At 36.1% G+C, this 24,351-nt stretch overlaps 1 protein-coding gene across 4 annotated transcripts in view; it reads right to left on the bottom strand.

Moving 5' to 3' along the window:
• Positions 1–24,351, bottom strand: part of FGF14 (fibroblast growth factor 14) — a 416,990-nt gene that overhangs the window by 98,016 nt on the left and 294,623 nt on the right. For 3 of the 4 annotated variants that reach the window (XM_009680094.2, XM_009680096.2, XM_068927880.1), the window contains one exon: positions 8,389–8,499. The exons of the other annotated variant lie outside the window; for it this stretch is intronic. In XM_009680094.2, the coding sequence (XP_009678389.1) occupies positions 8,389–8,499 (111 nt within the window). The remainder of the gene's footprint in view (positions 1–8,388; positions 8,500–24,351) is intronic. 4 annotated transcript variants of the gene reach the window in all.

Raw genomic sequence — 24,351 nt, 5'->3', positions numbered from 1 at the left:
AAAGTATAAATTTTGTAACAAAACAATTGTTTAATAATGGCAAACAGAGGAAACAGATTTTAAAATCTGTTTTCTTCAAAAATACAGTTGTGCTTTATAAGAATAGAAAGATAAATGATATTTTGATTCAGATCTAGAAGCAAGGACAGAAGATTAGAAGACACTCCTTACAAGAGCCCCATTGCCCACTCCATTTATTGGAAATGCTAGTGTTAGAGAAATGAGACAGAGACCAATTCTTCTTCAAAAATTATGCCAGCAAGCACATCTGTATTAAGTTTGCTGACTCATATTAGAAAATCAGATGGAAACCACACATCAAACAGTCCCTGAAAAAAAGATATGGATGTGCCACAGCTCATGCTAAGCAGCTTTTGCACCGTGGATGAGTCATGGATTCACAAATCCTTGGATGAAAACCACAAGTGCAACCTGCGTGTTCAGCATAGTCATAGAAGATCGTAGTCCCACCAAGTCAAGTCTTAGGAACACTGCAAAATCGACAGTGAGTTGCTCAAAATTTAGAAAGGGGAGTCATAAGTGTGACCAGAAAGTATACACTATGAGGCTACCTGTAATTAGATTGTCAGAAATGAAACCCAAGTCAATAAAAATGTGAAATGTATTTGCAAGGGACAAGTAGGTACATTCTCAAGGGGTGACAACACCTGGCTGGTCAAAGAATACAAAGAACTTATGATAAGGCTGAACAAATTTTCATAACTGACAAAAAAACAGGTTGACTATTAGAACTTAAAAAAACCCCTTTCCTTCAATAGTAATATTATCTGGAATATTCTCATGCAGAAAATGAATACGTAACATAAGATCTTTTTAGGAAGTTACAAAGCCACTATAAAGCTAGGAATTCTAGCAGAGTACTTCCTACAGCTGTAGAAAGAAAGATACATTTAAAGGAGCTCTAGAACAACATAAGAAGAAATTTATGGATTTACAAAAGAGAATAGAAGTGATGACCTAAGACAAGAATTAGCACAAACATATATTATTTTCATTTCTGCAGTTTTGAAGTCGGAGTCAAGCTAGATCTTACTTGGCTGATCACTGCAAAAATACTTGGTACAGGGAAGATTCCCTCTTTAATCTATAGGAGATGTGAATCAGGGAAATATGGCAGTAATGGAAAAGATATCCTAGGAGCATATAGGCAATATACTGCATGATTTGAGGGCCTTCAAACGTATAACATAATTTAGAAGTTTTAAAATACCCACTATTACCCTCAACTGGAAAAAAAATCAGTCAGTAAAACCACTGGGGTTGGTGGAGAGATAGGGACGGTCAGTCTGTCACAGAACAAATGGATTTCAAATTGAATTGACCATCAAGGCTACTAAGGCGAGAAGGATCAAGAAACAAATGGAAAAAAAAACGGACAAGTACGCAGTTAAGATTGTCTTTTTTCTAAAAGAAAAAAAATTCCAGGAGGAAATCTGGATATGAAAACGATACTAGAGGAAAGGCAGCAACTATGCCTTGCCCTGCCCTACAATTTATTTAGGAGATACCAGGAAGGAAAATAAACAATATTTTTATAAGGAAAAAGGTGAACACCAACACGAGTCATCCACAGAAAAATGCAAAATTAAAAAATAACTTCAGATCGTAATGGTCCAGTCCAAACTTCTGGAAAGCGGATTTCATTTAATGTATTACTGATAAAAAATAAAGAAGCAAAACAAGAAAAAAAACAGCAACCTTTGAAGGAGAACTACAGGCCTTTAACATGACAGTGTTTTATGCAACCTATAAAACTACTAGAGTGGCTTATTGTTATTAGTGAATTTAGAAAGCACTATAGCGGGGATATTATGCATCTTTTACTGCTACCAAGTTTTAAGCAGAGATTGTCACAGCTGCTGTAATTAGTCTAAGACCATAAAATTTTAGAGTGCAAACCCAAATGCTGGAATTCTGCACACACAGAATATTAAGCATCTACCACAAAATCTTTCAGACTTTGGTGAAACTAGGGAGGCGAGTCTACATGCAATTATTGATACATAAATGCTCAGCAAAGTATGTGCTTCATACTGAGATCAGCGAAACACACACCAGTAATGCACAGCATGTGATTTTTACGTGCTCAGAAGCTGGCCAAAGGAAAATTAATTTCCTCCAGAACCTAGCTGTGCAGTACCCTTCAGTGAGTAATATTTCTATGTACAATTGCAAATTTCAAACCTTTTGAAGATTCAGCTGTGCTGAATAAGAATCTGCACTACAGAAGCACAAAGCTTTCCAGAGTTTGCTGGCACTACAAAGACCAGAAAAGCCAAAGCTATGCCGTTACATGAAAAGAAAAAAAACGTGGTAGAAAAAAAACATGCTCCCAGCTCTTGTCTATTTCTATGACAACGATCCAGAACCAAAAATAATCGAGGAGTGAGGTCCCAGAATGTCTTTATTTACCTAAGCCCAGCCCAACAAGTCTGCATACGAGTTGAGACGGCACTCCTGAAGAGCTCAGAAAATACAATTTTGCCTGGTGCTCAATTCTCCCATACTTCACCCTGAAGTATGAAGCCTGGTAAATCCAAATCTAAATAAGAGGTGGGAACACCAGAGATATTAGGCGATCCGATCAGCAAAAACTGTGTGAGTAAAACCCTTTCTCTTCCCTGGCTCTGACCCATACACAATCTCTTAGCTCTATTTTTGTATTCCATCTAATTCGATGACTATAAAGTAGATGATTTCTCTCCCTTTTCATACACTTGCAAGCCTACTTCCATCACGTATGAGATGATAAAATGTGCGAGGCAGGTAACAATAATAACTGACATGGAAAAAACAGGATTTTCATTGTTATTCTTTTAAGGATTGTGGAGGAGATTTGCTCGCACAAATCTGAGCTGGATTCTGAATCCTCTGAAAGTTTGGATCAAAGCCAAAGTTTTAGAGAGGCTACACTTTTGACATGATAAATCATTCCTGTACTCGAGCAAAATACAAAAAATCCCATATTTCTCTTTCTCTCTCTCATTTTATTTATATAATACCATCACAGTGAACTAACTTGAAATGTGAAATGCCTGAAATCAATTACTTTGATATCCCTGCCAAAGTCTATTTAGGTATGACTGATTTGTAGCCACAAAAAAATTGCCATTACAGATAAATGTTTTTCTTAGCATAGCTTGCTAGAGACCTGCTACTTAAGGCTTATGAACTTGCTATCTGTTCTGCATAGGCACTGCCCTAACATCAATCAACACAACATCACACACTACTGAACCTGTAATAGGTTAAAGGCAACTCTCTCTAATTTATTTTCATCTACAGGCCTAAAGACAAAAATGATGACTTCAATCAAAACATCTTTTAGATGAGTAATGAGTGCAAGGAGAATAATAATCAAAGACATAGCCATCCATTTCTTATGGAGGAAACCCCTTTCTCCCGACTGATGTTACACAAGATGTAACAAAAACACACTCTTCAGTATGGCTGAACATGGACTCCATGGATTATGCAGCCTTGACAAAGAGTTAACAAGTGGGAGAAATGGGCTTATCTAACTCCCGAAGGTTAGGAAATAAATAAATGACTAAATGGCTGTATAAATCTTTGAGTACAAACTGCTGTTAAAAAAACAGTGAAAAAAATTAGACCATACATATTTCAATTTAGTGGTCCAAATTTATCAGCATTGCAGGTGCTGTTTTTTAATCTTCACATGCTTTATTTCTGCCTAATTATCTTCTTTACCTTACAAGGATGCTGTGAAGATTTGTTTTAATTAATATCTTCAAACTGAAATATTCTAGTGGCAGGTACTTTAGAAAGACTTATTAAAAAGTTAAAACTTCCATATTCAATTTGGAAGATATAAATAAGCATTTGGAGCATGTATTAAAGGATGAAAATAAAGGCATGTTAAATAGCAGCATGATTTCTTGAACACAAACTCTTCTAGGTACCAAGTGTCATGAAGGAAGTAAAGCATGTTGTTGCATAATTAAACAAGAGACGTGCACAGCACAGCCAAATCAAAGTTTCTTGGGTAAGCTTAATTTTGGCATTACCAGCTAATGAAATATGGCTAGAAATGAGCAATATTTTCTTAACCTGTCTGAAATAGAACTGTAATGTTATATTTCGTGAGGGATATGAATAACAACATTTCAGTCTTAAAATCAGAGTTATCACCCATTAAGAAAAGTATCATTTATGTGGAAGTTTATCAGTGGTTGTCGTCTGAGATATATTTTTCAGGTGAATCAAGAAAAAAAAAAAGTAGGGCTAAGTAATTCTAGGTTCCAATCTCCACAATTAAAAAATCAGAATTGCCTATATTCCAAATTAGATTACTCATCCTACTAACAACACCCTTCATTCATGCGAACAAACGTTGAAGACAGTCCAAAGTCCAATGATGAGCCATTCTGGGTGTGAAGGAGGACAGGAGGAGAACACAGTGCCATGTTTGTTACCACGAGCACAACATGGAAATCCCCTCTATTTTTTTCATAGTTTCTGTACAGTAGGTTATTTTTCCAAATTAATAATGGTTAGGCCTATGGAAAAGACTGCAAACTACTACACCCTGAAGCAAGTTCCGTTTGCACCAAGTAATGCCGAGAACTTCTGTGAAATCCAGGCAAACAGAAGCTAAAGAGGAGCAACTATGCTAAGTAGGATCACAATAACCAAGTCTACAGCTCTAGACACGACTGCTCCTGCTTACACCATAAGCAAGTCACAAACACAGAGCAGAAACTGTAAGGCATTAAATGAAGTTGAAAGAAAAAAAACAACTAAAAGAAGAAAAGTAATGTAAAAAAGCCTCTTTCACGTGTCACTGCAAATTTGGCAAAACTACAGACTGTACACAGAAGACAGTTTAAACACATAGCCCCAGTATGATGATGTGATTATATGGAAACTCAGTACCATTAACCAACAGCTGGATAAGTTAATACTCCAATAGTAGTTGGAGTATTTTCACTTACTAGAGAAAAATACAAAAAGGAAATTACAACAATGAACAAAAACCAATCACGCTATTTAGTTTAGGTTCTGGTAGCACAGCCACCAATGTAGTATCTAAGCAGAAAAAAGTACATTAAGGGATGCAGTTACAAGCAGTTACATCTGATCTTTCTTTTCCTACATGCGTCTTCTCATCTGAGGATTTGTGCACAATGATATATTAAAAATCTTACTATCTACATGAGCAGACCCTGGCCTTTACTCAGGTTTAAGATAAGCTGGGACAATGACTTATGCTATAACAGTTGACAAAAAAGTACTATAAAAAAAATGCAGAGTGGAATTTTTGAGGATCTTTGTACTGACAACTCTACTTCACAGAAATATCTTATACAATTTATTTTGACTCCAGAAAGAAGCAAAAAGCCAATATTAAAGAGACTACCAAGAAGCTTTAAAGACAAACAAAGAATGGATGTTGACAGCACTACTCAAACTGAGCAGACTCCAGTTTACTTTTACTTTGGACTTCCCCTCTATAACATCGTAGTTACAAAAGTGTGCAATTCATATTTACTGAGGTACATATGAGTACAAAATGATATGGGCACTTCTGGGGGGTATTTTTATTTTAGGCAGTCCTCTAATTGCTTGACACACATGGATACAGAACAAATTGCAACAGCAACAGCAAGTGGTAGTACAACTAAACTTCAAACAGTTTCCTTACTACAAACAAAAAGACACTTCTCTGTTCCTCACTATTCCTCACTCTGGTTTCTCCAAGACACACAGCTGCCCAGATGGTCTATAATGTGAGGAGAGCTCTTTCACAGGCTTCAGTGCAGAGCGCACGTGGAAGGCTGGCAGAGATGCATGCCTTCAGCAGACTCAATTTCCCGTGTTTTTATGAAACACACTTCAGAACTATTATAAAGAGAATGAAAGTTCCTCTCGCTACCAAGGTAAGAGTACTATCCCTCCTACTGACAGCTAATATATGTCCATCCCTTCCCACGCTGTGTGCATTCAATAGACATTCTGCAAACTCAGTGGTCAGAAGATTTCTTCCTCCCAACCTGAGCCCAGCAGGAGGGCCAGGCTGCAACTGGGGCCACGCTTCTTCCTCTGCGGCTGCCAAAACTTATTTACCAGTAAGTCTCAGACATGAATTATCATGATAAGAAGCTCAGAAAAGAAAAGACTAAACGACTGGAAACTATATCCAAAGAAAATGGCTTTTTAAAAGCAAAAGAGAAAAGCAAAACCAAAATATGGTACAATAAAGAAAAGTGACAGAAAATCAAGACTTCAACAGAAAATGGAAGGAAATAGAGTGGAAAGGTGAAATAACTGAGGAGAAAGACAGCACAAAAGAAATAGACACACACTCATATACTATTTAATGTGCCAAAAATATAATCTTTAATATAACACATTAATCTTTTCAACTCTCGATGCTGTGTTGATACTTACATACTAACAACATTTAAGGTGGTGATAATATGCTTCCTGGCATGCACATTGATTTTACATCATTACGGTCTAGCCTCTCTTTATCGAACAATACTTTAAAATTGGACTAATGAAGAAATACACGGTGACTCACGCCAATTAAAAAGAGAAAAAAAATTTTCATAGCAAAAACTCATTCTAGCCTAAAAGTCATGTCAAAGTAAAACATAAGATTATCTAACAGTACATATGCAAAATATAAAGTACTTTTATCGAGTGTTTGTGTGTTTTTTGACAACATCTACATGTTAGAATATTTATAATATTGAATATTCCTGCTACTTTGGAACAGCTGAGAAGAATAAGAGAGCTGGGCAGACAGATGGAAGCCTAGAAGGGCAGGGAAGAGGGGAAAGAGGGGGAAAATAACATAGTAAGGAAAAAAAAAAGGAACATTAGTAAAGTTGCTAACAGAGAAAAGAAGAAAATAAGGCATTAATTGTGTAGCTTTGCAAAGATTCCAAATTTGTATTTAGAGTTGCAAGATAAATACATAGAAATAATATTAAACATTCCAAAATTACTGCCCGTACACACTTCCTCACTGAAGCTGAAAGTATGAGAAAGACAGAAAGACAGAAGGAGAAAAAGATACCCATACAAACTCTAAGGCACTTACTTCTCAAACTTAATATAGACAAAATTTCTATGAAAAGTAACAATGAGCCGATCTGTACAAGGTCTCAGTATCTGATGCATTACAGGAGTGGGCATGAGAGATGGACACACTAAGGAAAAGGAAAAAAAATAACAACAAGGAATAGAGGGGGAAAAAAAGATTCTCAAAAACCAGCAGAGCTAGAAATATACATCAAAATAGATTAATGAATTATTTATTTCAAATTAGAACAATAAAAGAGATAAAGCAGATGCTATCTGTTCAGGAAATACGTTAAAAATGATACCCATGCATTAACAGGGATGGAAGCCACCCAAATAAAAGTAGACACCAAAAATCCTTTAGTTTTTGTAGCCTCATTCCAACAAACTTGAGGAAATTCGAGGCTTATTTATTTATGCATGGTAAGCAGATAAATGTTTTACATTCAACATGCTTAAAATAGAACTTAAGACCACATAGAAATATTTTACATAAATAGCCCCCACTAAAATGGAATAAAAAAATACAAATGTTCTATGCTAAATGGAAAATTAAAAATCCACTGTTTCTGGCATAAGAATAGGTTTACTTAATTATCATTTGCAGCTCACATTATCAAACATATACAGGTTAACTGAATGAAAATATGTACTAGTATCACATGAAATGAAATATAGCAAAGCAGTGATCCCCACTGACCTTCAAGAGTTACACCATTTTCGTTCGGAATATTTTTCCAAACTGCCTCGTAGAGCAGTCCCTACACTTGCAGAAATCCTGTTAAAATCATTGGAACTCTTGCTGGTGTAGGGACTTCAGGATCAGTCTCTTTAGCCCCAGTTCAGCAAGGTACTTTGGCATGTGCTTTAAACAGGATTTAAATAGTTACAGTTAGACATACATTTTTTTGCCTTGCTGAATCAGGGCCTACGTTATCAGGTTTCCAAATAGTTATGATTTTTTTTTTTTTACTTATTTATTTAAAGATAACAAAATGCTTTTAAATAAAAGGTTTATGAAGAAATTACCAAAAGACTTAACATTGGTCTGAATGTCTCACCAGTGAGGTCTACCAGCACTTCTACCCTTGCTTCCAGTGGAAATACATTTAAGACAACATTCTGCACGAGACATGCAGGTGGTTATTAGATTTTAAATGGACAGACCCTCCCTCGCCCCCCCCCCCCTTTTTTTTTTTTTTTGACAAAATACATTTGAAAACCCTCAAAACCCATTAAAGTTCTGTCTGCAGGTATACACGTGAATGAGTCAATCTGTGTTTGCGATTAATACATTCCCCTATAGCAGTCACTTACTAGAATTACTGCTGTCATCCTTGGTTCCATCGAGAGTTCCATCGGGGTGCATTTGCAAGTAGTAGCCTTGCCTGCAATATAACCTGGTCACTATACCCTTGAGCTGGGGATCTGAAAGACAAACATATTTTGTCACTAGCCTCAAAACTTTTTCCAAGAGTTACCCCTATTTCTCTCACGGTAGAAGGGAGTGGGTTGAAGCAGCATGGCTGTCTTAAAGTAATACTAAACAGGATGAATCCTAATGGAGATGAGGAAAAAAAAAAAACTTTCTGCAGACTATTATTACTCCAGTTTCATGTCCTCTTTGCTGCCTTGAACATCCTTCATTAGAATTAACAGAGGTAAAACAGAAAAAAAATACTGTACATAATGAAAAGATTTAAGCTAGATTAGACCCTACAACAAATTTTACACTTCATCAGCAAATATAGAGCCTTACAGAAACAAAACATGTAAAAACCCTAATCATATTTGAGTATGTTAGTAACTTAAGTTTTAATGACACTTGCATGAAAATATCTCTCTCCTTTTACTTTCTACCAAAAGTGATAAACTTTCTACTATAATATTTTGTAATACTCCCACCTGGAGAGTTTCCAAAATCCTTTACCAATCAAGAGGCAGATACTATTCACCTGCCCTCTTCCATCCCCCAGTGAACAACACCCACAAACAGGGCAAGACATAGCCCTTCTTAACAAGAGAAAATAACTGGAAAACACCTTAGTGAACTAAAAGTAAATGGGAAATTTATGTAGCTGAGAAGTTAAGCAACCCTGTTTAATACTGTATGTTTACGAAAATTACTAATAATTGAGTAGAGTCTACTGAGCAACAACTTTATGATTCATCTCAAAGATGGTGCTTTACCAAATCATATATTAGCCGGCTGCAGAATTGGCTCAATGTTGAGACAAAGGACATCACACCTTAAGGAACCTAATAGCACTACTTGTGCAAGCTGCTGGTATTAATGTTGTTAGAAATCAACTATTAGACCCAACTCTAGGTGATCAGTATAATAAGATATCAAATTGTGGGGACATGGCAGTAAATTCATATCTGTGATATCATGCTTAGCTCCACAGTAATGAACTAAAACCATAAAGAATTTGAGATAGATAATTAATAAAATTAACTGTTAAAACAGAAATTATTGTCATGCAAATATGTGCCCAGAATACAAAATCCTTCCTTGAATGTGTGTATAATTGCTGTCACAGTCAGTCATGCTGGGTTACTTACAGTATCCTTAGGGAAGGTGAAAATAATGACTTATAAATAAAACTGTCTCTAAAAGGAATGTTTAAAAGGTTTCTGTAAGGACTCATTTCAATGAAATGATTATGGAAATGATAAGTTTTTCTTGACTATTCACTATATTCCTAAAGAAATTGTAAGTTTGTATTACAAAGTCATATTAAACCAATAAACCCATCTAAATTAAAAATGTAAGATGAACAAATAAACTGCAAATAGCAGAGACATTGTTACCATAAATATTAACACTATAAAATCATTGAGGCATGGAAATAAATAGTATAAATATTTGATGATTAACATGTAAGCAAATTACAATTTTTTCTTTTTTCTTTTTTGCTGTCCACTGCAAATTTTGCCCTCCAGGAGTTTTTACTTTAGCAAAAGTTTCTCTGTATTTATATAATCTGTTGTATTCAGAGAAACTCTTACAATTTATAAATAGCATAAACTCTGTTTTCTTTGAATGTACTCTCTCAATCATTATTTAATCATTATTTAAAAATGGAAAGTGAGTTCCTCTTATATAGGTGCTTTTTTCCTATCAATAACATATACTTTCAATATGCATTTCCAAACTGACAGATTTAAACATACTTACTTTATACATATTAAAACTGCATCTCAGAAGACTAAAGAAAATAATTAAAGCAATAGCTTTAGAAGGCATTTACAGTAAAAAAATCAGTATTTAGAAAAACTCTTCCTATACACAAACATGAAGAAAATCAACTTCCAGCTTCAAGGAAGTATCTCATAGGAAAGTAAATTACAGTCAACTCATTAACACCAGCTGTTTTACGCCTCCTCATTGCTCCAAGGGAGAAATGTGAAATTTAGAAGTGACTTTCACTTTATCCTTATTATCATTCTGTTTTGTTTATTTTTTATATTCACAAATAAAATCTACTTTCTAACATTTTTAACAAGGAGTCATACAACCATATGTCTTTGTTTTCGCCAGAAGTATTATTTAGCTCTGCTGTACCTGCTATCCACAATTATATTTGAATTAAAATAATTTGCTGGATAGCTATGCATTTCAGCTATAATTTCAGGCTACATAAGATGGGGCAAGGTATGAAAACCCCATTTATTTGTTCACTCAGGTTCAAATATAGCAAAATAATAGCTGGTCTAGCATGACAGCAGGGGATCCCAGTCATGTGTTTTAGTTCATTTGGATAGAGTGTTAATGGTTTCAGTTGTCAGAGAACTGAACAAAACTGGCTCCAAACATGGCTCTTGCACTTAAATGTTTCATTTAAAACTGGAACTTAATAATAATAGCTCAATACAAATCAATATTTTCATTATGAAAAGTAGATCTCTGTAGAATAGACTAATCTTTTTTTTCCAAGAAATGTAGGAATTGTAATGTTTCATTTTCTTATTTTCTTTCTTCCTATGGACTATTAGAACCCTTTTGCCCCACCTTCCCAAGAATGCCCTTTCTGCCTTAAGGTACTATATGTCCTTAGGAAGATTAAAATTTTTATTCTTGACAGGAAATTTAACCATAGATTTTTTTATTAGTTCTAGATGGCAGTATTTAGTCAATATATATCACAGCACTTCAGATCTAGAAAGCAAAGCAGAAGATGAATTGATCTGTTTTAGCTAAACTGTGGGAGTTTGACAATGAGATGTGGTGTTTCTTTTATCTTAGCCAAAAAACAAACCACAGTTACTGATAGAGTCATATAAAACAATTTGTTCATCCCAGCGCAACTCATAGTAAGCAGCAGTCAAAAAGACTACTCCATACAAATTCAGGGTAAACATCTTAAAGAAGTAGTAGACAATCTCATCAGGCAAGGAATTTGTAAAGAGAAATCCATTTTTTATGCAACTACAGTCTCTAGGAGAGTTTGCCTACCCATAGTCACTTCAGAATATTATAGAAACATATATAGAAGGTTTCCAAACAAGTTTCTCAAATCCTTCTTGACCGCACTTTTGTTTTTTTTTTTTGTCCTTTAGAAAGAAGGAGCTAAGAGCAACGCCCGGAAACACCAACAAAAGACTGAGGCTGCCTGTCTGCAGAGGCATTGGATGTGTTATGCTTGTAACTCCCCTCATGGTGATACACATAAATCAACAACTACCCTTATGCTTCACGTCACACACATGCCTTTGTCTTCCCACCAGACCAAATGCATATAAAAGAGAAAGGCAATGGTAAGAGAATACAGCCAAATAATAAAATGAAATAAAATAATAATAAAAATGAACAAGATGAGGGTAGATAACCTTCCCAAAAATTCGCAGCTCATACAGTTTTATTATATATTTTACGTTACTTGTTCTCTTGAAGTCCTATCCTCTATAGCCAGATGTTTATCTGAAAATCTTAGTTTTGATTCAATTCTAAACACCTAGGCTTCAGGAAAAAAGCCTTCAACATAGTTCAAATTCAAAAAACAGTTCCACATCTCCTAATGATTTTAATGATCTTATTTGGGGCCTCGATTCTGAACGGTTCATTTTGACAATATGGGCAATGCCCCAGCATGGAAAGAATTATTCCGTTTTGTAATTATTCCAGATTGTCTCCAAAAGTTCAACAATGTTCTACTGAATCAATAAATCAACACCTTCTCAAATCTGTCTCTTTCACAGCAACTTGTGTCACAGCAGTCACTCGCAGCCCATCTTTATTGTTCTTTTTCCTTGTCAGTGACAATGGTAGCATGTATGATTATAGTTAGCATGCACACTCTGGCAGGAGCTTTTCTTGTGTCCTCGACAAAGACAGAGATTAATTAAGACGTCTTCGCTTCTCCCTGTAACAGAGGCTACAAAAACTGTTTTGACATTAAGCCTTGACACGCTGAGTGTAGCTGCTGCTTTAGAAAATCTTTGACACTTTATGTTTTAAATTCAGCGTATTTTCAGTTTACAGAATAGAATGGCTTGAGTACCTCCTCTTCTTCGCCCAAGAGAAGATAATATTTAGAGGTACGCCCTCTACATTTAGAACAGCATCAAACTCATGCTAACAGCTGCAAGTTCCAGGTCTGTCATCTTTTACTTGCACTTTATTCTTGCATTTACCTCCTCCAGGTTTTACCTTTGGATATTTCAGTACTGAAAACATCATTCATACTGGTCCAGAACAAATCAGATGTCTTTTTTAAGCATTCTAATACTCTAATAGTCACCGTGGACTGACTCTCATTTCTTGTTCTCTGATGTTATGAGTAGTTTTTGTAATAACCTTTTCTCTCCTCTATTAAACTTAATTTGAAATATCAAAAACATTCCTGATCTGTATTAGGATAAAAACAAACAAAATCCCCCACAGATTTCTTGTGAAGTAGTAAAGTGAAACATCAAAACACCCCCCCCAAAGCACAGACATGACTCACCCACTCTAGACCCATCTATCACTTATTTCTTAGGGCACTGGCCTGAGATGTACAAAAGCCCAGCTTTTGCCTCTTCTGACAATACAGTTATTTAGACTTTTGGACTAGCATTTCTGCAGTTTGTCCTGCTGAAGGCAATCTACTTTGCGTAGTAAGTAAATGTCCACCAAGGGAGCCATTAGAGCCTATCCACTAGATCATAGTTTGAGTCAGTCTCCAGCCCTTCACTGACTTCTATGCAGAAGCACATTAATGATACTATTCGTAACTTTAAAATGTTTGTCGCTATTAGTCAGTATTTTGGAACTTTTTACCACTAGGTAATGCAGCTCCAGAAGAAGGGATCAAATCCTATGTAAAATGCAATTTCCCTTTTTTAGATTCTTTATTTAAAGTATTTCAGTTCCTTCTACAACTCTTTTCCACTTTTCAAAAGTTTGCTTCTTCTTAAGCATACTGTTTATGTTTTACTTCCAGAAGTACTCTAAGAGGTGCGGTCCGCACAAAGAATTATACCATGCTCTTTTGTCTGTTTTTGAGTCCAGCTCACAAGTGCTGCATCATCATTCCAGCACAAAAAAGGTAGGACAGGATCCTCTGATGTCTGAGGTGCTTGCACTATCACAAAAATAAGCTTCCTAAAACAAGCTCATAGTCAAAAGGAAATTCAAATGCAGAACTTCTTACTTCGCTTAAAGGTGATAAAATCCTTAACATGCATCTAAAAGCAAAATGCTCCTGTATTTCCTGTTGATCTCTTCAGCTGTTCTTATGATACAGCTCTTGCATTCAAAAGCCTCTTATGCTCTCAACTTCTTCATGATTGGGACTGTCCTATTAGCCTGGCCTGACAATGTTTCAAATTTTCTGATCATGCTATATTTACTTTCTCATGTAGATTAATAGGAAATAAAACAATGTGGACACTTACACGTTAGTGCTCTCTGATTTTAATAATAATGTTTTCTATATCTCATAATACACCCCAAAACACTAAAATCTAATAAATTTTTTTACAGAAAAATATTAACTTTTTTTTCCCTCCATTTAGGATAGGGGGAAAAAGGATATAAGGTGAATTTAGAAAAGCAATACTTTCCATTATTCTGTGTTCTTACAAGTAGTACTAGCACTTCTAGTGAAATGCTGTGGCTTTGTTAGACACATTGTCTCTGTGCCTACTTATTTTTCTGTCCTCATGATGATTACATAGCATTCAACTTCAGTATTTATTTTTAACTCTGCTTTTTGTTCAGTCATGCCTTACATCACAAACTCATCTCCTGTAGAATCCTGCTTTGAGAACACTTATTTAAGAGATCCACAAAATCCTATGCTCCTGTACTATTATTTTCATCAGCATTTCTACTATGTTGATGAAACTTCTTGGTAGGCTATGAAAACAAGCCAGATTTCTGCAAAATGGTTGCTTTTCTTGAAACCGTAACATCATACCCTTTGTGCTGGCATCCTTACCTTTGGACTGTGAATGTTTTTAAGTAAGTGAGCTGCAAAATGTGCTCCCTTCCATTTGCGTGCACTGATATTTTGTCTTTACGTCTTATAATACATTTCTAACTAGATTAGATTTGCTTCTTGCTATGTGTTTTTACTTGAACAAACCTGATCATCAGTAGAATTACAATAACATGTTTTCTTGCTGGGATAATTTTTATCCGTTCAGAGTCACAGGACTAGGTTTAATACACTTGTCTTTAACGTAATTGTTAGCAGGCTCCTTTATCAGCTGTATTATTTTAGGAGAGTATTTGTTGGGGAAGGAAGAGTTTAAGGTGGTTAAGCAAACACATCATCCCTAAATAACAATTTTGGACAGATCATGTTAGTTTCACTTTATTAACTTTGTTTAGTAGTTTAGATTTCTCTTGCTACTGGAATATATTGTACATCTCCAGTGTTTCTCTTCTTAAAACACACAAGTTGGCTGAAGATTGCTCCTTAAATACCATCCTTTGTTGTTCCCTGTTCCTTTTTATACATTGAAATTCAACCCTCTCTAATCTATCAGTATCTAAAATACTTTACGTTATACAGAAGAATATTGAGAAGAACCTTGCCTTCATTTCCAGGCCTTTTGAGACAGAACTGGTCACTTTAATGACAGGCATCACCTTCCATTGACACCAACCGTCATCTCTGCAAATACACGCACTTTCTCAAAGTATGCTTCCAACTGCTAGCGCAAAAAAATTCTATTGTCTGAAATTCCATTTACAGCAGCTTTTATTATTAAAATGTTTTCTTTTATTTTCTTTTTTACTTTTACTATCCCATCTTACTGAATATTGTTGTCAAAGCTAAAACCATTTTCTAGTATTTCTGTAGGACTTATTCCTCTACTGGAGCACTTTATACCTGGTATACCTGGTATACCTCTACTTGATATTTTATTGATCTAAATTCTGACAATAATACATTATTATCACCCAAAATATTGTTTAACATTTCTCTTAAAAATAAATAAATAAAATAAATAAATAAAATAAATAAACAAACGAAGCTATGGATCCCAGAGTCAAATAATTCCTCTATCCTCATTTTTTGCAATAAGCTACACTTTGTGAACTTCCCATAAGACTGCTCAGTGAAAGACTAGACTTCATTTTAATCACATTCAGAAAACACTAAGGAACCACAACGTGACAGATATTGTTACTAACTAACTTATTTATAAAATTTGACTGATGTGTTGTCCTTTGAATTGGTAAATGGGTTTAAAGAATGAGATTTCTCTGAAGCTGTCATTGAAAGTAGAAAGCATATCAGGATGGACATAAACAGCCTCTTTAACTGAATATGTTTCATACAAAACTAACTTTCCAAAGAATGAAATTGATTATTCCCTTCCTAGCTAACTCATATTTTTAGGATAAAATGTTTAAATATGTTAAATTTCTGTTTACCGTTATGATTATTTATCTCCTTGAATGCTTCATCACAGAGCAATGGAATATTTGAAATTGTATTCTTGTATTCTAAATTTCTGTCACAAGCTGACTTAGAATTTAATTTGGAAAGCACCTAAAAACCTAATTAAAAAGTATTCCAGAATATCATGGCAATGCTCACTGGAAAGAGGACAGCAGGATAATTTGCAATGCGAAGTATTCAGTTCTGAACCACATTCATTTTCTTTTGTTACATACCGGAAGCTTCTTCAATAATCCAGAGTGGCAGGGGTCCTTAACTTGTTATTAACTTCATTTACTCCGTGCCAGAATACATGAAAGCTCACAAAATGAAGTAGTATATTCCCTCTGTTTAGATACACAGCAATATCACTCTGAAACGTGCTGAAGCACTTCAAGAACATAGTGTATCATATTTACTTTTATTTTTTCCTAATGCCAATTGCAGAAAATATTGAAAATAACCCTTTGCATTACTTTCAATATATTTTAAATTTATTTCTACTGACTAGCATGTGCGGCGCAGGCAAACAGATAAATTGCACTGTCAATGAACTGGCATGAAGGAGATTTTTATCTGGTTTCAAAGTGACAGCTAGGAATTGCAATACATGTCACACAGTCATTGCAGAGCAAACAGACTCAGGTTTTCTTTGGTAGCTGACCAATATAAAAGGCTTTTCTAGTTTCACATATACAGCTAATATGGAAGAGATTCCAAATATTTCTTAATGCATTCTCAATTTTAACTGCCACAACCATAAACAGACCACTACCATAAACAGACCTGCATTAGCTCACTTTATAAGATTACAAAAAAAAGAGACTTATTATTTACATATTAGTTAATTTGAGTAGATTCAGCTGAGATTAGTGCAGATTTAAATGCATAAATCAGAAAGCCAGCAGAACCACTTGTGACTCCTTTTTAATAGAACAGTGTCTATTATTTGTTCATCATCATCAGAAGTAATAACTTAGAGCACAAATGTAACCTGCTGATAAAAAAAGGATTAAGTTGTGAACAAAGACAAATAAACCTGCTAGATACTTTTAGAAATACCACTCAAAATGAAGTAGCTTTATATACACAACATACACATGTAGCTTTAAACAATATACAAAAATCCACTTGGTTTAGCTGATTTCTTTCCACCTGACAGAAAGCACTTATTATGAAAAATATGGATCAGTAAAATGACTGCAAAACTTTAGAAAAAGAGAAGAAAAGTCAAATTTTTCCCTGGTTGAGCACTTAAATATTTTCCATATTGTCATTTTATTGTTGTGCTTTCACATAAATCATCACTGTCAAATCGCCATTCACCAATATTGTCTAAATAGATTTATTTAAAAGATATACAATCCTAGCAAAATGAAAACTGTTAAACGCAAATTGCATTTTGGTCCTCTTCATGAACAAGTGCTATTTCTGAAGCCTATAAATAGGACTCCAAAGATCTGCGGTCAGGATGAATGGATAAGTTTATCAGTTATAAATGGGAAATAAATGTCTTTCCAAATTCACTATTGGTTAGGAACTAACTTGATTGTTTCTATATCAAGCAGGATTACACAGGTCCTGTCAGATAGACCGTGCTTTGCATTGTTAATATTAATAAAAAATCTTATTTATTTAGAAAAATATTTATTTGGGTAGAAAGAATGAAGGCACTAGCATTAGTTCACGTGGAAGATTTTAAGAAATATATTTATATCATTAAACATATAGTACCATTTATAATTATTTAACATTTTTATAATACTCCTTTGCTCTTTCACAAAGGATTGTTATTTTCAGTTCAATCTCTGAAATCTCTAAAAGCAATGAAGAGCAAAGCAAGGCATTCTTACCAAAAGAAGTATAATCAAGGATCTACTGAATTTTTTTTTTGGCAGATGACACTCCAGTAAATGTCATCAATTATAGGAAATGGAAATTATTAAGAATAGTAGGCATTTCCCTATGCTTTGTTCTACTATATGCCCATTCGCTCGTGTATCTGTGAGGATACAAAAAGGAAGAAATATGTTCCTGGGTTTTTTTTTTTTTTTTGAGATCAAATTTTCCCTGAAACCTTCCTGTAAGAAAGGGACAAGAATCATGCTCATCATACAAACTGCAAGATCTCATAATCTAGGGTATTAAACACAATTGGAAGTCTTAAGAGAAGCAGCTTGGAAAACTGATCTTCAGCCAGTCAGACAAGAAAATAATCCCCTGCACTTTAAGAACACAGTCTATTCCATTTCTAATCCAGAATTACAATTATGAAATAGTGCTGAAGAAAATGACGACATCATTTCTTGCATAAGTTTTATTTTAAAAAGAAGTACTGGAAACGCTTAAATTAACGAATTTGGTTATCATTATCAAGAAACATATTACAGAATCACAGAATCACAGTGAGGGCTGAGGTTGGAAGGGACCTCTGGAGATCAGCTAGTCCAACCCCCCCTGCTCAAGCAGGGTCCTCTAGAGCATATTGCCCAGGATCGTGTCCAGGCAGGTTTTGAATACCTCCAGGGAAGGAGACTCGATCACCTCTCTGGGCAACCTGTGCCAGTGCTCTGTCACCCTCCCAGTGAAGAAGTTTTTCCTCATGTTCAGATGGAACTTCCTGTGGTTCAGTTTCTGCCCATTGCCTCTTGTCCTGTTACTTGGCATATATATTCTGAATAAAAAAATTAATTTACCCTTTCTTTAGACTGATGCTTCACCTTCACTAAAGAAGGCATAGCCTGTCTGCCAGTACTAACAGGTTGCAGGCAGATTTCCTGGAAAAAGAGAACTCAGTGACAAAGTCTGGGTTTACTTTTAATGGGACTTTACTTCTTCTGTTATCAGTATTGCAAAGTAGCATTGCTTTACTGGAGGTACTTCCTGGTTATTTTCTGAGTTCAAGGTTAACTTGGGCCATGAATTCAAGGGTTTTTTTGTCTTCCCTACTACTCCTGCTAGAAGTAACTAGGAACATGCAGAAAACAAACTCTTATGAAGTTACATGACTCCAGGAGCTGGGCTTAAAGGAAGCTGGCAGGTTTTAAGACTGCTTACAAAGGACAGAGCACGGAAAACTGCTACAGGTGGTCACTCAGCAATTCCTTTTCCAGGGACCTCAGCAGAAATATCGTTGCCTTGCTTCCCTGCAGCAACTCTTGCTTCAAGACTGACTTCAGCAATAGATTCAATATAAGGGGCAAATTCCTTTGATGCAACCTAATGCTCCTAGAGAAAAATCAAGCATAGATTACTCTGGCTTTCTGGGAAAGACCATTTAGTCCACATGATTTAGCAACTAACTAGAAGCTAACCAGAGCTATATTCATAGCATCTGGAAAATAAGCAGAAACAGTTCAGATCAACTGAACTGATGATCTGTAAACAAAGTATATCTAGGAGTAATTCTTCTGATTCTGAGTCTTTTAATGTTATGATAGGGACAGGGCCAGTAAGGAGGAAGATCTCAGCCCCTCGCTGCCACCATAAACTAAAGCTAGTAACTACTGTTCATCTACAGAAAATGAAAGCATTTTATAAAATCTCACAAGATCACAAAGATAATGATCTGCTAGGTTTTGGAGGAGCTCTAAATTGGTCAATGTTTTGATGCAGATCTGCCCAAAAATATCTCAAAAACCATCAAAAGGGCTACACATCCCTGAAGCTGGATTTTATTAGAACACAAACTAGAACAAATAGTTTCTAAACAGATAATCTGAAATTGAAATAGAAAAAAAATAAGAATTTTAAAACAAATACCCCATCCTGTCTACTGTGTTTTTGCAGTGACCTCATGACCTGTTTTATTCATCCAGCTCTGCCTTTAGGCCAGTCCCCCCCCCCCGCCCCAGGCCTTTAGAAATAATTCTTCTTTAGCAGCATGAAGAACTGTCTATACATTTACCTCCTAAACTTTTTAACAGTCTCCCAAATATCTGCTCAGGTTGCAGGCTCACCTTGCTGTTTCTTACATCCTGTCTTTCACTCCCTACCTGCTGTACTCTGCAGTCCAGCATCTTCTCCCAACTACGCATCTCCAACTATGGAGAGCAGTCAGAAGCACGTAAGAAGATAGCCATCCTCCCCGTTCCCAAATCACATCTTAACTTCATTAAAACATGAAAAACCTACCTTGTAGGTTTCAATCATCAATCATATATCCATCAACCAATCATATATATCCTCCTCTAGAAATTTATGGAAACACACACATTCTCTCTCTGCTGACCATGTCATAACAAAAGATACAAATTCCACCTTGTAGCTATCAGAAAATAAAATGCAGTCTGTAATTTCTAGTTGTATACACAGAACTCTGTCAGCACATGCCAAAGCCATCAGACGCTTCATCAGCGTTCACACGGACTTTACAGAGTAATGAGTCAGCGTGAAAACCCATGGCGGTTCTGAACGTATATTTTCTCCTGAGAAGAGAAATACAAAACTGGCAAAAACAAAACAAAACTGGCAAAAACAAAACAAAACAAAATATACTCTTCATGTCTGCTGAACTGCAACAATTCCACAATGACCACTCCTCCCTTCACTTTTTACTTGGCCATAACCAGAGTCATTCCCTATCAAGTTTGGTATTTTCCCTCAATTAATTATAGATGCCCAATTGTATGTGTGAAGATACTAAATGGGGCAAATTCCAGAACCTGTAGTGAGTGTCTTCCAAAGAGATAACAAGTGAGATTCTTTTGACCAGGTGTGGGCATCTGCACCTAAGCTAGAAATCTTGAACTCCTTTATAGCCAGTGGAGAGAAATGGGCAGTTCTAGGAATGATTTCCCTCATTTTAAGGGAAAAGTCAAAAATGCATCAAATGAATCAAGCACAGAAGAGCCTATTAACAACCATAAATATCAGGTATGCAAGACACACATGTCCATTCACCCAGAACATCTATCAGGGGTTGTTTGGCCCTGTTTACCCTCTGGAGATACTAAAGTTCCCAAGTTTTTGGGCTAGCCTTTCCCCTCGAGCAATTGACTTCAGTCTCCATTAGATTGTTCTGTTTGGACTAGACATATGGTCTGAGTCAGATAACCACTCTCACATTCTCATGCTGTGCTCTGTCATAGAAATGCAGCTGTGTGGGCACAACTGATTTTAAACTGGTTTGGTTAGCCTCCTACCCAACCAGCTATTGACTTTTCTCATACCAGTGTTTCCATTCCACCCTTTTTACTTAGAAGCTCATCCTGAACATTTTAATAGATCATACACAGTCAGTTAGCAGGTTTTAAACAGAAATCAAGAACAATTTAATCAAATATTTCCAACCAGTTCTAAGTCTCTAGATTCAGTTATTTGTACTACAGCAATATCTTGTTAACCGCAACAAAGGCTGCAGGAGCATCCTGTTACGCCGCCAACTGGGACTCTACTGTATGAGACAGCACTCAAAAGAGAGAACAAGTATGCTTCTAAGGAAGAAATTACATTCATTCTGAATATTAATATTAAATTCACTTTAAATCGCTTATGCTTCTAGCACATTTATTATACTGACAACTTAAATATTATTTGAAGCTAAAAGGTTAGAGATTGAAAAGCTGGGAGTTCATCACCAGGATTTCCACAGCAATTTTTGTTAGCGGTCTAGTGACGTTCCAGAGACAGTATTGGTATTAGTGGGTATCGCTAAGCAGCTACAATCACTGGTGCAATTTTTATACTGTAATAACGTCTTAATGACAGCCTCTGACTGAATATTCCCTTCAGCTTTCTTCAGCTGCACGATCCGGCGTCTCAACTTTCGAGCGTTAAAGCGCGGCTTGCCGTTCCTCACGGGGAGTTCAGCGCGGGATACATAGCTCCGAGCCCGAAGTGCAGCGCTGAACTCGGCTGACACCCTTGTGGCTGCGCTCTCCTCAGCACAGTAACACACTGGCACACTAACTTCAAAACCCTATGCTGACTCAACACAGTGTTAAAAAAAACACTGCCTGCCCTGTTTTCCTCTCCTAGCGCTCCCATGCTCTTACTTGGATTGTCTGATGCACCCTCTGAGGGTTATTCCACAATACCTTAACCACTGGTGCTGCTAGCGCTTCCTGCATAATGTTACAGATGAAATATTATATGGTGTAGTATTATAACACATCTCCAGTGCAATATTTGCATACACCTTATAAACAATATAATGTAACACCCCAAAATACGTTGCATTAACTTGCTGGTATAAGATAAATTAAAACCTCTCCAGCTCCTAAGTGCAGCCAGAAAAAAGAAATGGAAAAGACTACTAATTCAGAAAAACTATCCAAAAAGAATCTACCTCCCTTGCAATAAAGGTTACATTTTGTCTGAAGTCTTTGTTTGTTTCTTCAGAGGCCTTTGATGTAGCTCTCCATTTCTATACTAAGATACAGCAGAAATCTCTGACATTAATCTTGTTCAGGTTTGACATACAAGCCAAATTCCCTTTTCTACACAGAGGTGGGAGGGGCATATACGGGACTTGATTATACTTTATTAAGTTCTTCATTAAAATCCATGTCGGTGGCCCTGTCAAGTACACTACAACTGTTTTTTTTTTTGAGAAATTATTTTTAGCTGTATGCAAACTGTGGATTTACTGAAGAAGGAAGAGGAGGAAAGGGGAAAGAGAAGTTGAAAGCTCTCATCCTACTGACTGATCCACTGCTCGTGCTCCCACCGACATGACAGCAGCAACCTATTGCTTGTGCAGCAAACATCCCCCCTTCCTTCTCCAGTCACCGCCTGCATTCGCGGTGCAGCTGCGGAGTGGTACAAAGCTTATAGCACATTTTTTTGGTACACAGTTTGTGGACAAGCCAAAAATCTGCAACTTTATAATCAGAATATCACCAGCAATTTCTAGGGAATGTAACACAGCAAAGGAAGTGCAAAACATTGGAAAGTGGCTGAGCCATGACTTTGGTTTCAATAAAAAACCTAAACATATTGGGCCTATGCCTACCATAGTCTACAGTAGCTACATGGCCTTTGCCTCTGTACTATCAAAGCATTGCAGAATTTTTTTATTGGCTTTTTGAAGGTGTTATTGCAACAACAGAAGTAGAAAACTGTTATCAGCTCATCCTGCAGACAAGAACTGACACAAATGGCTTCAGGTTTCTGAGATGAGTGAGTGCACTGGCTTGCTCTCTGAAAGGTCATAAACTATGCCAGGAACCTGGTGCCTAAAAAAGGAGTCTAAAGTGAGATGAGGCAAATTAGGCGAATAACAGCATAACCTCAGATATTTGCAACAGAAAAAGGACTCGTATCCAAGTCCTCAAAGCACCAGCATGAGGTACCTAAAACATGAGGACTGGCCTTTTTTTCTAAAGCCAGGAGTAAGGTAACTGTAAATCTTCACTGAGAAAGAGAAAAACCTTGAAATAAAAGCAAAAAAGAACAGATTAAAATCTTTTCCACTCTCCTCTAATAGGCCTAAGCGAGCAATGCTGTATCACTGGCAATTCCAATACGGACAAAACATTGGGTCACCCCGAAACACGCACAAATCATCTGTAAGTCACAGAGCTTGTAACCCTTCATTTCATAGTGAACTGCATGCTTAATTTGGCCAAAGAAAAAATATTTTATTTCAGTGTTAAGTGAAATTGTATTATTTTAAAATTAACTCAATTTGCAAAAAAGTTGTTTTAAAGTTAGAAAAATAATAAAAATCAGAAAATATCTAATTGCTTCTGAAGTCTCTCCCTTCCCTCTTCACTGAGCAGTATGGTTAAACTAACTAATATGTCTCTGAAGACACTTTTGCTGTTATGAGTTCTGCATTTCAGACTGCAACAAGGTTGCAAAGAAGACTATCTTTAAAAATTACCCAGCGCTACAGAATATTCCACCTAACCTGAGCAGGCACAAAATCCCTTCCCCTCCACTAGCTAGGGGATGAGTTCTGCTTGGCATCTACTTTCACTTTCCAGAGTAGTTCTGATGTATGTGAAAAGATCTAAAACCAAAGAATTTGTCATAAAGTATGCTCCATTTATTTTGAAACACAGGGATATTTAGGAAGCAGAATATCACTACCAAATTCAAATTCTCATAAAAGTAAAATTTACACCCTTCTTTTGGGGAAAGTGTCATACACTCAGGGCAGGACCCTCTAGGGAATTTCTGTTGCTGCTCCCCAAATCTCTTGTAGTCCAGTTCTGATGCAAAGAAAACTTAAAGTCAGCTTTTAATCTCTGGCAAAAATCACAGAACAAGCGACCTTTGTATTTCCAGCTTGCATATGTTGTTTTTAGAACATGAATAGTTTTGAGTATTTCTAGGCAACAAAACATCTTAAAGGCCTCATTCATTGAAATTAATATTTGGATTTGAAATAAAAGTAGGTTGTTTCCAGTACAGCTGGGGCAAAACCCCGGCATCTACAAGATTTTGCATG

This window comes from Struthio camelus, chromosome 1 (assembly GCF_040807025.1).
Source record: "Struthio camelus isolate bStrCam1 chromosome 1, bStrCam1.hap1, whole genome shotgun sequence".
Lineage (NCBI taxonomy): Eukaryota > Metazoa > Chordata > Aves > Struthioniformes > Struthionidae > Struthio > Struthio camelus.
The sequence above is the reverse complement of the archived record's forward strand: the minus strand, read 5'-3'. Positions and strand labels throughout refer to the sequence as shown.